At 41.1% G+C, this 15,114-nt stretch overlaps 1 protein-coding gene across 1 annotated transcript; it reads right to left on the bottom strand.

The window, feature by feature from the left end:
• Positions 1-4,624: 4,624 nt before the first annotated feature.
• Positions 4,625-8,415, bottom strand: LOC110975895 (fucose-1-phosphate guanylyltransferase-like). The gene is made up of 3 exons (XM_087132987.1): positions 8,312-8,415; positions 7,572-7,739; positions 4,625-7,165 (listed from the first exon to the last, which is right to left on the bottom strand). The coding sequence occupies exons 1-3, from the start codon at positions 8,409-8,411 to the stop codon at positions 5,616-5,618; spliced, it is 1,818 nt and encodes a 605-aa protein (XP_086989113.1). The 5' UTR covers positions 8,412-8,415; the 3' UTR covers positions 4,625-5,615.
• Between the last annotated feature and the right edge of the window lie 6,699 nt (positions 8,416-15,114).

Below are 15,114 nucleotides of genomic sequence, written 5' to 3'. Positions count from 1 at the left end.
GCTCTAAATGAACAAAGATCATGAAACACTTGTGGGAGCATTTTGTGAATATATTTAAACATAACTACGCACAGGCGGAGACGATAAAGATCGATCAGTTTCAAGATATTAACCAAATAGAGGAGTAGAATGATCCAAGTAACCTGTATTGCTAACATTACGAATGTCTTTGGTTTTGCACATCATTCATGTAGTCAGTCATAACGGGGTTGTTGCATGACTTCCTCTGATGTTTTAGGTGTACACCGTGTTGACGTACATGCATATACGTCTCCTAAGTAACCCGTCAGAGAAAGTCCCCTCAATAAAGTGCTTATTTGGTCGGCGGCATCATCTTGAAATCATCAGGGGTGGGTGATTGATGAAGACATATAGGTGCAAACGAAGTTTCCCTTATCGTCATCATGGTGGTGCTGGTCTAAAGATCTTGTGTTTCGAAAATAATATCTCGATTTCATAACGTCTTAAAATGACACAGTGGGTTTCGATGGGAGGCGAGTCAGTGGCCCCCCTCCCATAAAAAAACCCCAAACAAAACAAAAAACAACAACATTTCTCACACACTCTGTGTATAATTTAATAGACATATTCATGTAAAACAAAACTGCAAAACAAGAACACTAAAAAGTCCAGATAATGAAAACCGTTTGCTGCGTGTCATTCCCTGTGATATAATCTGTGAAATTCTCTTGGAGCAAATCACAAAAGTTTCAGCTATAGGCCTAATTATCGTTGGGCGTTGTGCTCTGCGCTCGGGGGCAATTGCTCAACACGAGCGTAGGCTCCGTTGTATCCTTCCACGAATACCCTTTTAGCACTTTCTTTTTTACAAGAGCTTTGAGTATTGTTTTCCTCCCCAACAGTCTGTAACCTTGACTCTTCATAAAGTGTTTGCAATTCGCAGACGTAACTGAGACGGCGGTCACCTAACAAATAATGGACTGGGAAATAACCAAAATGACAAGCATTCCTGACGTGTCACGTGATAATCCCGCTATTCTTCTGTGAGATAAAGCAGTTTCTGCGAAACGTTCAGAGACCTTTCTGCACTGATATTTCAATTGCCACCGAATTCGTCTGGGCTACAGATTGTCACAGCAGTAGGCTTTCATACAAGTCATTGCCTCAAACGTTTTGTCGGATGCTGAAGTAAAGGGCTTGACTGGACAAAAAATATTAAACCAGCATAAAATGTCAATCCACGTGCAAGGCAACCTTCAAAATTTGACTTTTGTATGGTTTTAATGCGAAAATTTCACTTTTGCAATTTTGTTAATGTACCCTGATGAGGATTTTCCGTTTGCTTTGATTTTAATGGCAAGTGCCAGTGTTTACGGCAAATTGTAGGAAATTAGACTCGGCTCTTACAAATTCACAAAACTCCGAGAGGGTAAAATTTTCTCAAGTCTGAATATTGAGATTTTATGCGTAGATGTTGACTAAAGCGGCCACAGGGATGGCGATAGAGCAAGAAACGTACAGGAGTACGGAGCAGTGCTCGGAAAAGTTTACCTCTTGCATCTCGTACTCGGTAACTCCTTTAACATGGCAAGGAACCATTGAGAAAAAAAGGTGCAGTGAACTCCCTCTATACCATTATAGGCTCATGTATGATCATGATACCATTCGATATCATGATTGTGGAACACTTGCAGTTGCCAAAATTCGTTGAAATTTCTGGCTTATGGTACTTGAACTATGAAACATACCAAAAAAACGGTACGTTTATGAGTATCTCTGGAAGGGAATATATATGTTCCTGTATTTCGTTGTTGTATGCGTGCAATCCAGTATCAACAAAAATACTGGATCAACAAGAAAATTAAAGATAAATGTTTTACCGAAAAGGTCTCATACAAAAAATCCCAGGTCTTCATCTTTCAATTATTTATCAGATTTTTTAAAAACTAAGTCTATTTTTGAAACTTTTTTTTTGTTCTGTTTATGTGTGTGCCATAGTATACAAAACAATGTGGTTGGGGACGTGTGTTAGTGCGTACGTGAAATTATTTGCGACAAAGCCGACCCATACCGCTACTAGTCTAGCCGTGCGTGTTATAGACTCGTCCATCTGTTTTCTTTGCAAAAATTTCGCCGGACAAAAATTATGTTGTTGTTATTATGTTGTTGTTCACTACAAAATTATCTATTCGCCATAAATGCACCGTTCATGAACGACCGCTGTATCCTATACGCACGGAGAGTGACAGACTTAAGACTCCAAGTTCCATTATGACGTCGAAATTTTATACAAGACAGAAGGCAAACAAAAATTAGAGTTGCAGGCAAGAGTTGATAAAGTCACGCCGCCTTAGCACCAACCTCAACTCCAACCTCGACGTGCACGTACGTTTTTTTGGGTACGTTGCGTATACGACGCGCTCATGCGTTTCACTTTCACGAACACAAAAGTCGACTCCATTACATGACACACGTGAACAGCGTTGGCCCGTCAAAATCACTCCCGTGGATACGCAACGCTTGGCGCAAGTGTTGACGTGCATACAGGAAGGCGCCTTTACTCTATCATTACGGCGGAAACGCAACGCATCACCTGAATACTGCTCATTTCCAGTCCAACGATTTTTTCTAAATGCTGAAAATGCAGAAATGTCGTTTAACAGGATGCATTTTACTTCTTATTTACTTATTTCGTCAACAACCCACCTGGTCTGTCAACGAGTAATATGCAAATAATGGTCACACCGAGTTTCTGCAGTATGGATGGCGAACTGTTTCTCCGTTGGGAGACGTCTTTAAACCATGGAGTAGGGTCTGTAGCAAAGGCATAGTACTAGTAAAGAGTGTACGACTATGTTGCGAAACTTCTAAAATGCTAGATATGGAGAAGAAACACCCCTACTTTTACTTTTGATCTGGTTACTTTTGAAGATCCGAGAATCATTACTGCTCTTCAATAAGGACCCATATATATGCCTTTTACAGAGACGGCCGATATCCTGCGAAAGGCGAAAACCTGCACAAGATTCCGACTTTTCAACAGTAACAATGGCGCGAAGTCCGTGATGTCAGTGGGACCGCTGATTGTCCAGAATTTGTTGTCACAGCGTGGCATAGTTAAAAAATACCTCAGGTTTCTAAACACCCTTGTTTATCGCCATATCGCGCTTTTTTTTCTCCTTGTAAACAAGTTCATATAAAACGATTGTGCGAACCGTAACTACTCTGCAGTGACGGAAGTCACGGTTTTGTGGCCCACTGAGCTCCCCGACGGTCGGCAGCAGAATGAGCGCTAATACGGGCGTTTCACAATAGTGCACCTCTAAGAGTTTGCAACGCATTGGCCAATCACAACTAGGGAAATCTGTCGACCCTGTCCAATCGCACATTGGGTCGACAGATTTCGCACATTGTGATTGGCCAACGCGTTGCGAGCTCTTGGAGGCGCACTATTGTGAAACGCCCGTATTCTGAATGTACGGTAATTTACCAACTTTTTGTCGTCAGTCAATTTTGAGGGATGTAAAAATGGCCATATTTGACAAGGATTATATACCAGTATCTTTTATTCATAGTCAATGTAGTAATCCTTCCTAGAGGAATACACCTTGATCATAACGTGACATGATACGACTGTCGCTCCCATGCACTTTGGACCCATTTTCCGCCCACGTACATATTCAAATGTTTTCTTATACCATACCATTTGCCCGCTGACCTGCTGCTTCCAGGAATAATACGTGTATACGGGGGCGTGCACCGGTCTGTTATATTTTAGTTTTTCTTTCATTTATTTTAGTGTTTGAATAATTTTTTTTATTTCTTAAGCTTTTTTCTTTTATTCTTGTTGCTTCCTTTTCATTTATTCGCTTTTTTTAAAACTAGATTTGTGTGTGAGTGTAATTACTGAAGTACATGTACATGCATGTACTGATCTCCCGTGAGCCTGCGACACATTTACATTTAGTGCGTTTCTGTTTTTCCGTGAATAACTATCCTGACAAGGAGATTTATGAACGTCAAGTTTGATGGATACATGTCTGTCTGTTTGATGTAAAGATAACTAGACAAAGTTGGCCAGGGGAGCGTGTTCAAACTGTGAAATTTTGTCTTGGCAAACGGCGGGCATCGGTTCGCAGTTCAGCTCACCAACGAGGAGTGGGGAAAAGAGAAAAGTCTTCAGAGGGCGCCCTATACAAAGTGAAGGGGGTAACATTTCATTGCTGGATGCTGTGTGTGTGTAGTTATCTGTTAGCTGGATGAATGCATGTTGCCTTCACGGTTTATGCACTGATATGGGTCGAAGTTCTCTGTGTTTTAAGTTGTAATTTTTTGGCAACTTTGTTTCATTTTCTTCTGTTTGACACATTGGACTGATATTGTAGAGGGGCACATCTGGCAGTATCCCTTTTTTTATAAGGGTTGTTTTTTTCCCCTTGTTCTTTTTGGTCATAATTTCACCTGGTAATTTGATTTTAATTAGGAAATTTCCCCTGAAGTAAAAATCAAGCCTCCCTAGCATGTTCATGTTTCTTCTCTATTTGGGAATTAGTCCCATAATGCCTTACCTGCTGTATTGCACCCACCCTATAAATATTATGTTCTGAAAAAGACTGCACAAGATCTCAAGAATTAATAAAGATACAAACATCTGTGAGTCATATTTTCTTCTCACATCAAAACTAAATTTATTACATTCAAAATATGTAAACAGTTGACAATACAGTCTCCCGTTATTAATGTGAATCGTAATGTTTAAATTGCCATTGAAAGCCCATTAATGAATACCTTATTAATATTATTAATAATGTACACCACTACACCCAAGATCAGACCCGTTGCAACGACAAACAAAAATGTGTTCAGGGATGGAAGGTTCTCAGAATATGCACAATTATCCTCTGATCGAACTAATCTATTCAAAAGTTGGTTTCCTACAGAGTGGAGGATTCAAGGGGATTCAGAAAGGCTCCTTGCTGATGTGATTACAGAGTCCAACTTGGCATTTAGGAACTTGCATTTCTGTACTTCCATGACAATCACCGAGCAACAAACAGAACAAAAAACTCCCAAAGAGAGCTCCCCCTTTTTCTGCGAAAGGGCTGTGCTGGAGTAACCACTTGCAACTCGGTGTCTGTGTCATTCAATACGAGCACGGTGGGTGTGCCCATTGCAATATAATCAAACATAGTGAAATCACACAGAGCGGTTTACATTGAAAACATCAAGTGCACAAAAGAACAAAAATGAAAGTACATGTACGGGAATACTGCAAGTGGAGTCCCACTCCACACACATTAACAAAGTGTTTTCTTACAAAGGCAGGATTAAGTTTTATAATAAGCCAGTAAATATCAGCAAAGATTTTAAAAGGATAAGAAGACTGACAATATTCATAACATCCAAATATGTATATTTAACTAGTCCAATTTATACATATTATTCATGTCTTTTTACATAACTATTTTGACCAAATTAATTCCAGTTACACTGCAGGACAAACATTTAAATGAGAACAAAATATGACACCCTGTTATATTTAACTGTTACAATTTAAGGCTCGGCTTAGCAAATTCAACTAACAGTATTTTCCGGCAGTAAATTGCTGGAAGTGTATTTACCAAATAAACCTTTCAGCTCTGAATCTCTTTTGTTCAGTTGTTAGTACTCAGCTGCATTTTTTTTCTCAACTCCCGCCTGAATTCAAGCATCTTGAAAATGTCCTTAGACTGGATGAGGTCAGCCATAGAGAGACAGCCCTCCCATTCACTCAGAGAGGGTTGCAATGGTGATTCGCTCAGCACTCTCTCCATGAGACTCATGGTAGAGGAGAAGGAGTCTTCCATCTTGTCAGCTGGCCGAAACAGCTTAGCATGCCACAAGCTCTGAGTGGTCCCATCTGGGAAGAGACACTTGCTGGCCATATCCAGATCTGTCCCACAGATGTCTTTGAACGGCTTGCCGAACATGGACAGCTCTTCAATGCTGGCCTCTTTCTTCAGATTGTCCTGGGTTCCAAAGGCAACGGTGACAAACTGCCTTTTGGCCTTGCCATCAGAGATACAAGCTGTGTGAAGAAAGGTGTCCTTGGGGACAGTGACTAGCTTTTGGTCTGGCGTGCTCCCCACACAGCAACTACTCACAATGCTGTTGCTGTGTATACTCACTGGCATCTGGAAATCACAGTACTCAACCAAGCTCCTTTCTTCAACCTGGAACCCTTTTGGGCAGATGGAATTCATGACACATGCTGATGCTGAGCATTTTCCCAAAGCCTGAATACGTGATGTGCCTGAAGTACATGTGCCATCATCGGGGCCGTCTGGCTTGTACATGTGAGTGCCAAGACCCAGCTCTTTTGCGAGAGGCGTCAGGTTGCACATGTGATCCAAATATTCATTGATGGTGCCCAAGTGGTAGAAACGAGAGTGTTGCATGACAGCGACACTGAGAGGCGTCCCTTTGAGAACATCGAAGACCTTCTGCCGCATACTCATCAGGCTGTCAGTGACCTTGGTGACATTGGAGGTGTTTTTAATGTACTCTGAAGTGGCACGTAGGCCCAGGGGCTGCAGGAAATCCCCATGGCAATCAATCTCACAACGCAGTGGTGACTCATCATTGTACAACTCCAGTAACTTCATCGCAGTGGTGAAATCCATGTAGTAGCAGCTGTCAGTCAGGACCATCTTTTCCTCTGAGCCGATGCCAGAGCAAAAATCATTGCCCAAGACAGCTCCCTTTTCCTGCATGATTTCCACAGTTGGCTTGTGCAGGAACTCCTCCACAGCCACAACCTCCACTGAGGGGGAGTTGGCCTGCCTTGTGGGGACAACGAACACCCCATGCCCAGTGCCAATGCTGATAGGTGAGGGATGCCCCAGAGCCGTCACCCCTCGCTCATCGAAGGACCAATTGGGGGAGTCTTCATCGACATACAACTCAATACAGTCAGACACCCCCAGGAATACTCCTGCTGACATCTTTGCGGGGAAGTCAATGGACAGCGCTAACTTGAGGTCAAACATCGTGTAGAAGGGGTCACCAAGGGGAATGCTGAGGAACATCTTGCCCAGGAGACTGGCATTAGGGAGGCGCTGGCTGTAACCCCCAGCTGGCATGATCAGGACTTTCTTTGTCTCAAGATCCTTCTGATAGGTCTCTCTGAGACACTGCAGACTGGCCATCATAGATCCACCACCACCTGTGGATACAGACAGCAAAAATAGTTCATAATTGTGAAAATAGTACGATCTTTTTAAGTTTGCCTATAACCACTTTGTCAATACTTGTGGTATGTGCCTTTGCTGTCGTACAGGAAATCATACAAATACAGTGTCTGTCAAACAAGTTTACTCGGTTATCAGAGAAGAGTAGGTCATTGTGCATGTATTCTCTTAAATAACAGTTCAAGAAAGTAATGAAGATCAGCGGGTTTCCGGTTAACTATTCAGTTTGTCTGTTTGGATTTCAGTTGTTTCTTCTCATTGCGTATTTTCTGTCACAAATAAAACACCAAGGTAACAGGTTAACACAAGACCACGCCCTGACCCCGAGGATGACAAAGCAAGTAATTTATCTATGTCCCCGTGTATCGACTGAAAACTTGCCAATCTTTTCTGTGCCAGGGTCAGCAATGACATAATAGTCCACACCCAGGGGTAGTTCCTCATTGTCCAATTTCTCCTGCAGCTGCAGTTCATAGGCCAGCTTCTGAGATGTGTCCATGGAACTAATCACGACAATGTCCCAGAATGGAAAATCACCAACTTTTTTACCTGTAATGAAACAATGAAAAATAATCAACTGATTAGATGAGTGTGCATGTACATGTAGGTTGATGTGCAGCGTACAATAAGGGAATAATAAAGGAAAGAGGGTGCACTCTAACCCTTCGGGCCAGAATCACCGTGGGATTTTCTCATGAAACCACTGCAAGATGTGTAAATAATCTGGCAATCTATGTATATGTACATATATGAGCAAGGGCAGCTGATGGCCTACATGTGGGTCAAACCATCGAGAATGCCCCTGAGTCTCTGGCATTTCATCAGGGGTCTTAGTTCTCAGTGCTTTAGTTCACTCAGTGGCCATGCGGACTATGGAGAAGGACCATGTGTTGAACTTGGCTGTCCTTCATGGGCTGCACTGTAACAAATACTGTTGTAACAAATCATTAGAATGAAAGCAAAATAAACGTCTTTCTAGAGTTCCTTTACCTAATAAGATCACAAAAATGCAGACAGTTTCAAACTGTTGTTTTCCACCAAATTATTCCTGTTTTTTTTTTAATTATGAAAGCCACAGAAAAGCATTCACACAAGATTATTTAAAAAAGACAATGATGTACCTTTGAGTTGCTCATATTTTTGAATTCTCTTGACAGTGGCAGCTCGGATGCGATCGCTGATGACTGCTTGAGCCTCCTCCATGGTTGTATCACTGAGCATCTTGCTTTATCTGTGGTTACGAAACACAGCCAGAACAGCATGTATACTCCTGAGGGCAAGCTAGACAAAATGAGCTATGTAAGTGAAAACTTCATGTTATATATACTGCATCTCATCAATCGTTGCATAAAACATTTTTTTGGTTTCTTCTTTTCTTTATCAGCACACTAGCCTGGGTTTTGTAATGCCACACCAACATGTAAAGCATGTACATGCAAGTCGTTTCAATTACGGTGAAAGTCAAATCACTATGGCAACCTAGACAGGTGTTTCGTAACATGTCAAAGCCTGTGACAAGATTTGTTTTCTCTTGATGTGCATCAGAAAGCAAATTTGACAAATTCACTTACATCACTTTATTCTCAGACACTGGCTCCTCAAAAGGCAAGATGTAAGAGTGGACAGAGAGGAGAGCATTGATGGAAAATATTAGATATTCTTCATAATTAGAAACAGTTGTTTGTCACAAAACAATGTTTAAATGCCCGAATTTTGCCTCAATCCTTTTTGATTCAAATTTTATGTATCATTTCTCATTCCACGTCATTTCCACCTCAATGTACTGAAAATAAAAATGAATGTGATGTTTAAAAATAAAGTTTTAAAATTTGTTTGCAAATGTTCCCAAAATCTTGACAAAATCTATATTTCAGAATCTTGATTTGCTTTTTGGTTTGTTTGTTTATTTGTTTGTTTGTTTGTTTGTTTGTTTTTTTCTATCTGACCTGCAGTCATTCCATTTGTATTTCACAAAGAGATGCCTGGCATTTATTACATTTACAGAGCATAAAAACAACCAAATGTATTGGAAGAGAATCATGAGAAGTTGAGTTTATGTGAGGCATTGTTATCACTTACGGGCACATATCTGTTTTGTTAATATCGCATTACTGTATATGTAATATTGTCAAAGTTACGTCCTAAATATGATATTGGTTATAGCTGGCACAGTGCTAACTGAAGTGCTATAGTTAGGCCAGCCCAACTACATGTACATGTACAGTGTATGGTATACGTGTAGTATGGCAGTCTACTGTACACGAAGTTGTACATGTATATGTATATTGGCAACTTGCTACATGTGGTGGAATCTTCTTGTGCATGTCAAATTGGCATACATGTATTTGTTATGATGCCAGTGATGGCAATCCTGGTAGAAGCGTTGGGTTTGGATTTGATATATATTTCCAAAAGTACTTTCGGTTTTTATAACCTGTAATTCGGATGTGATCATTTGTATACCCTCCCACCACCACAGGGAAAAAAATTGCAAGTGCAGGAATTTGGAAAGCACTTTGCATTTCAGCAGTAGTTGAAAACATTGTTCCTTATGTGCACAAGCTCATGGGGGCACGTGCCTAATCACTTGAGTTGAAATTTGCAGCACAAATATTTGATCTGACATCACAGTTTGGCGTTCTGAACTCTTCAGGATACACGACGTAACTTTGAAGAGCCATCATCAGAATGAGTCAGTTGACTATTCAAACAGCGCATGCCCAAAATGAAGTGCGTGCAAGGTCATTCGGACACGCATGCGAGGTCTGCCATCACTGATCTAAAATAGAAATCAGTGTCTGCCATGCCCATCAGTGCGGTTCTATGCAGACTCATGCTTTGTTCCAGAATGACCTTACTCTTTTTGGAATACCGAACTGGTTAATTTGAACATAAACAAGACTCAACACCCTTGAAAGAGTGTGTTGTACATGTAAAGTCTGCAAACAAGTGCGCTCCACGGTTAGCTCTGTACGTGCGATGAAAACAAGCGGTGTGATTTCGGGCTCCATATTACATGTATTACATGCTTTACAGCTCTCACACGGCTCTAACCACTTACGAACGTTATGTGTGGCAATAGAAATTCAGTAAACTAAGCTGGAAAATGTCTGGATTGGGGGAAATAAGAATCAAATTAAAACTAATCAAAAAATAAAACAACGATACATCCCTCAGGTTTGGCAGACTTTCTGGACCATGTTACTAACACTTTAAATCATGATATCTAGAAATTGTCATTGAATAATCCAACACATGCAGAACTAAAGAAAAAGAGCAATTAAGTCCCAATCTGATTGGTCTGAAGTTTGACATGTGACCTTGAAAACAGTCCCGTGGAGTCTTGTGATGGTGCGCCCGATGTCTTCCTGGACTGGATTTACAACGTGCAAAATGATTCTGTTTACCAATCATTAAACTGTTCCAAGGGAAACTCTTATGAAGGGAGCAAAACCTGAAGGCACCGTGTATAAGTGCAAGGTTGAAATGACGTCAATGGGATCCAAATTCCAGAGCTGACATGATGTGCCACAACAATTGCGATCATTTCTAGCAAAATGAGTGGCTTATCTGTCAAAACAAACTCCTCCGATAGCCACTGACTGCTGACCTTTTTGATTCTATTAGCAAAAGAATGCTATTTTTCACCAATCAGACTCGGCAAATAGACCAAGACTGAATTCTATGGAAGATACATGTAGGTGAAGATTACAGAACTCTATCACGCTCTATTTAAGCTCAAAGGTTCACTGTTTACCTTTGCCATGGTAGATTTGTGAAGAATCCTTGTGTTTTATTAGTCGGGGTCGAAGGTAAAAGACAAGTCAATAATTGCCAAACACCAAAGTTGAACGGAGGCTGGGATCATCACTTAACATCAAATTTTAGGAAAACTAATAGGCCTACACCTATACAGTCATGTACATGCACATATTACGTGAAGACAGTCGGACACAGCAAGTCCCTGACACTAAATTATGCTTCACTGTACTCTTAATTTTGGCTTATAGAAACCTGATCAAAGATTTAAATCCTAGTTGAATAGTGTGCACTTTTGAGATGGTTCATAATAATTGGCGCCATCAGAATAGAGAATGTGTGACCTCCTGACAAGACAAGTGCAAATTCGAAAAAGTTGAATGCACTTCGACCAAGGTGAAATTTCGCCGCCAATGCCAAGTGATGCAAATTAAATTCGAGCTCATTTTTGCGCTGGGTGCATAATAAGCCGGCAAATAGCCATATGCATTACCAATCCCTTTGCCCCCCTAAAAAAGTGGACAAGAGGAGAAGCAAAGGAGGAGAACACGATACCCTTTCTCACCATGCCAAGATTTTCCTGATTATAATGCTAACTTATAAGGTACATATAAAATGTATCTTCACCGCTGTATGATTCATTAATGGGCTCACACATTCAAAAATGGTTTGTCTGCTACTGAGGAGTGTTTTGCCCTTTCTCTTCCCCCCCCCCCCCGAGGAGCTGTGCCCCTCTCTGCACTCATGGGTCTGCATGAACTGTACACTGTACGTGTACATAAAGTGAATTTGTATGCATACGTTTGCATTGTACCTCTTATTTATAGAAAAGTTTTCACCTCCGGGTAGAGATGAAAAATGAGACATGCAATGGTTAGTTTATAATACATGTACAAACTGTTCTTTTCTTTTACTACAACACCGTGTTAATCTATGCCAACCAGTGGTCGACAAACTGTCTGACCGGCTGACATCAGTCACTTTGTCAGTGAAAAAGAAAAATATTTCAAAGCGTTAAACGATCTCAGGCAGTTACTATATCATGGCAATAACATGAACTATGCATGTACATGTATAGCTTACCACCAAATGCTGTATGTGTACGTTCCTCACTCAAGCTAATTGGTATTTTGAGGCAGAAGCTATTGTCAACCGAGGGCATGTTTTCTGCAAATGTTGGCCACCCATACAAACCGACGGTCAACATGTTGACACACAAGCCAATTTCCCGTTCCATCACCATGTTGATTTTAGTGCCCCCGTGTAAGTAAGTAAGTGAACAAAGCTAAAGGGGAAAAAATTGTCTACAACAATAAGAATCGTGAGCAACCATTCGCCGAACATTACGCAACACAGTTGTCATGAATTTGTTCCGCTCTGTTAAGTCTCCTGAGCTTGTGCACATGAAATGTGAAAAAGGCAGCCTCATAGTCATAGCATAGGCCTGGCCTCATAGCATGTATTTCTAGCTGATCAAAAGCTGGCTGAGAAATCTTTACGAATAGATTTATCATGGAAAGATTTCCATACAGTGTATATACGGACAACACTTGATGCCTCTGTGCACAAGCCTGAGAAAGTGTTTTCTAAGGAAATGCTGCCGAATTTTCTGAGCTAAATTTCACGTTCTAGGACATCACTTTCTGACAGCCGTTAAAGGCCCAACGGAGTAATTACAGAATACCCTAACTGGAAAATTAGTGTTGTCCGTCTATGGAACTCTTTCCTAAGTTACTGTGTAATACTAATAGGCGTAACGTTACATGTAGGCCCTAATGCAGTTGAATGTTCCCAAGATCAATTTGGTAAAATGATTGAAAATCACGACTGTAAATAAATGGAATCACCTGGTGCGGCTGTAACGTGTTCGTGCACCGTAGACCCGGAGGAGAGAAAAAACAACTCTCCTCCAGGTACGGCAACTTCCGGGTTTGTTCTCCAACAATTGAGGGCGCTCTGCGGCTCTGGGCTCTGGCACCGCGGTCGGCGCTGCGCTGTTACCAAGCAAGCTGCGTGAACCTGCTCTCTGGGTGCAGTCCACTAATTCAATCGAGAATTTCTGGCCAGCTCATTAGCGTTAAAAGTGCCTCACAGTATCTTTTGAAAAAGGCGATTGTATGGCCCCCAACATGGTGAGATTGTGTAAATCTTTGCCAGAATCAACTCCCTGGGTCTTTGGGCTTTCATCTGAGAGCTGAAAGGCTAAAAATACTGTTGAAAAAATGGTCCTAAGTGCTCTAGAAAGTTGATGGTTGTCACTTGAAAAATGACTGCAAGCAGACTTTGGAAATATCACTTTTGGAGTGTAATTTTGTTCTGAGGGAATAACTCAAAATGTAATCGGTTAACCCACAGGAAATTGAAAAGAAAATGAAAGATTATGGACCATACAATAATTTAACGTGTGTTTCAGACGCCTCAGGGATGTTGGTAGGCATATTATTGGGCCCCGAACAATGCTGATTTTACACTGTTTTCAATGGGGCCTGAGTTTAACAGTGGACTACACCCCTCTGACACCGTTTTCCGAACCTGCTAAAAATACTTTTAAAAAATTTCTTTTGACCTGACTCCCCCATACAATCCCAAAGCTCTGTCCTGTCACTGACTGAAGAACGTTTTTCAAAATGTGTAATAGTGGCAGAATTTTTCATATCTTTTGGCTCTCCCCCCATAACTTATGGAGCCATAAGATCGTAAGGCCTTAAGACTGGACGCCGTGCCACTGCCGTGACGGCAATAGCGCGGCAGATGTACCAAACGCCGACCTTAAAACGGAGTAGTGTCATGCCACTGCCATTCAGAGCACTGATAGCGCGTCGTATCCTGTTGAGCTAAAGAGCTTGCCGTGCCAAATGCAATTTGCCGAGCAGAATCGGCGCAAAACGCCGCGCTATTGCCATGCCGAACTTAAAGAAATCAATATCTTTAAGTTTGGCATGGCAGTACAGCACGGCGTATAGCCTAGTCCTAAGAGCCATTATTTTCCCTGATTTCCTCTGAAAATAGGCCTATGGAATATACATGTGGCCGAGAAATCTGACACGACTACCCAAAGATTGTTCAGCACGCAAAGGCACGTTTTGATTTCTTTCCCGCTCATTTTGGTCCAATTTCAAGAAGCTTTTCCATACTTTTTCATACCCAGATTTTTTCAGAACAATGAATGCAATAAATTAATTCCTCGATCAAGGGATGACCCCAGTGCTATTTTACTAAACGCTTTGACGTCTCTACCTTATTTACCGCGTTTAAATCGTCGCCCATTTACAGTTCACCCATCATGTCATTCTACACTTAGTGTTCAATAATGATTTCAAATGACCAAGGCGATAACCTTTCTAACGCCATATTTTACGGACAAGGTTTTATTTGTATTCAATACATTTTAATCTGACAAAACAACTTTAACAGATGTACTTCAAAATATTCTGTTTTACTGTTCAACTTAGAGAGTCTTGGTTTAAATGTTACAGTGCTCTGCAATAATTCCTATTCCTCCAAAAAATGAATCACGGAAGAACAATAATAATAGGTTGCCGTATGAAAGCGATTGTTACCCCCGGCACCGGATGCCAATTTAAGATAGATGACTGCTACTTTGGTATTTCATTTACGCATCGATTAGGATTTGTTGATTTTCGATTCGGGATAAACAATCAGTTTTGTGCGTGCAGAATGACAGAGGTGATTACAAATTTCGAATTAAAAGAGCTCGTTTCCATGCATAATAGCTGCATGCAAGGACGAATCCACAACCGAGTTTTCGGGAGGGCCAGATTTTTTTTGGGGGGGACGCTAAAAATGTTGCATTTTTTTGTGCATCCTTTACTACCTTTCTGAGGAATGAGGCTGCACTTTGGAGCATTTTATACGCTTTTTGACGGAGGAAAATGACACGGGCCAAAAAATTTGCCTTTTCTCATTATTTATAAAAGGAAAGTTCCTTTGGGGGGGCCCTGCCCCCACTTCCAAATTCGACCGTGACAGCATGTTTTGCTTCAAGTAATTCGCACAAACTGTTATTATGTTACAAACTGTATATTCGGCAATGTGCTTATGCGTCTTTGGTTCACCCCTAGCCGAAAAATCTGCCAACTTGATGAATCTCTACACAGTTGAAATACTTGTACTTGATGTAAGTTCTAAGTGATTTTCATACCCT

Source organism: Acanthaster planci, linkage group LG02 (genome assembly GCF_054643075.1).
Source record: "Acanthaster planci isolate LZ-2023a linkage group LG02, COTS_SCS, whole genome shotgun sequence".
NCBI lineage: Eukaryota > Metazoa > Echinodermata > Asteroidea > Valvatida > Acanthasteridae > Acanthaster > Acanthaster planci.
The sequence above is the reverse complement of the archived record's forward strand: the minus strand, read 5'-3'. Positions and strand labels throughout refer to the sequence as shown.

Coding starts and splice junctions, on each gene's coding strand:
- LOC110975895 (XM_087132987.1), bottom strand. CDS start 8,411: ATGCTCAGTGATACAACCATGGAGGAGGCTCAAGCAGTCATCAGCGAT. Junction 7,740..8,311: donor AAAATATGAGCAACTCAAAG/GTACATCATTGT, acceptor GTTTCATTACAG/GTAAAAAAGTTGGTGATTTT. Junction 7,166..7,571: donor CCCTGGCACAGAAAAGATTG/GCAAGTTTTCAG, acceptor CTGTATCCACAG/GTGGTGGTGGATCTATGATG.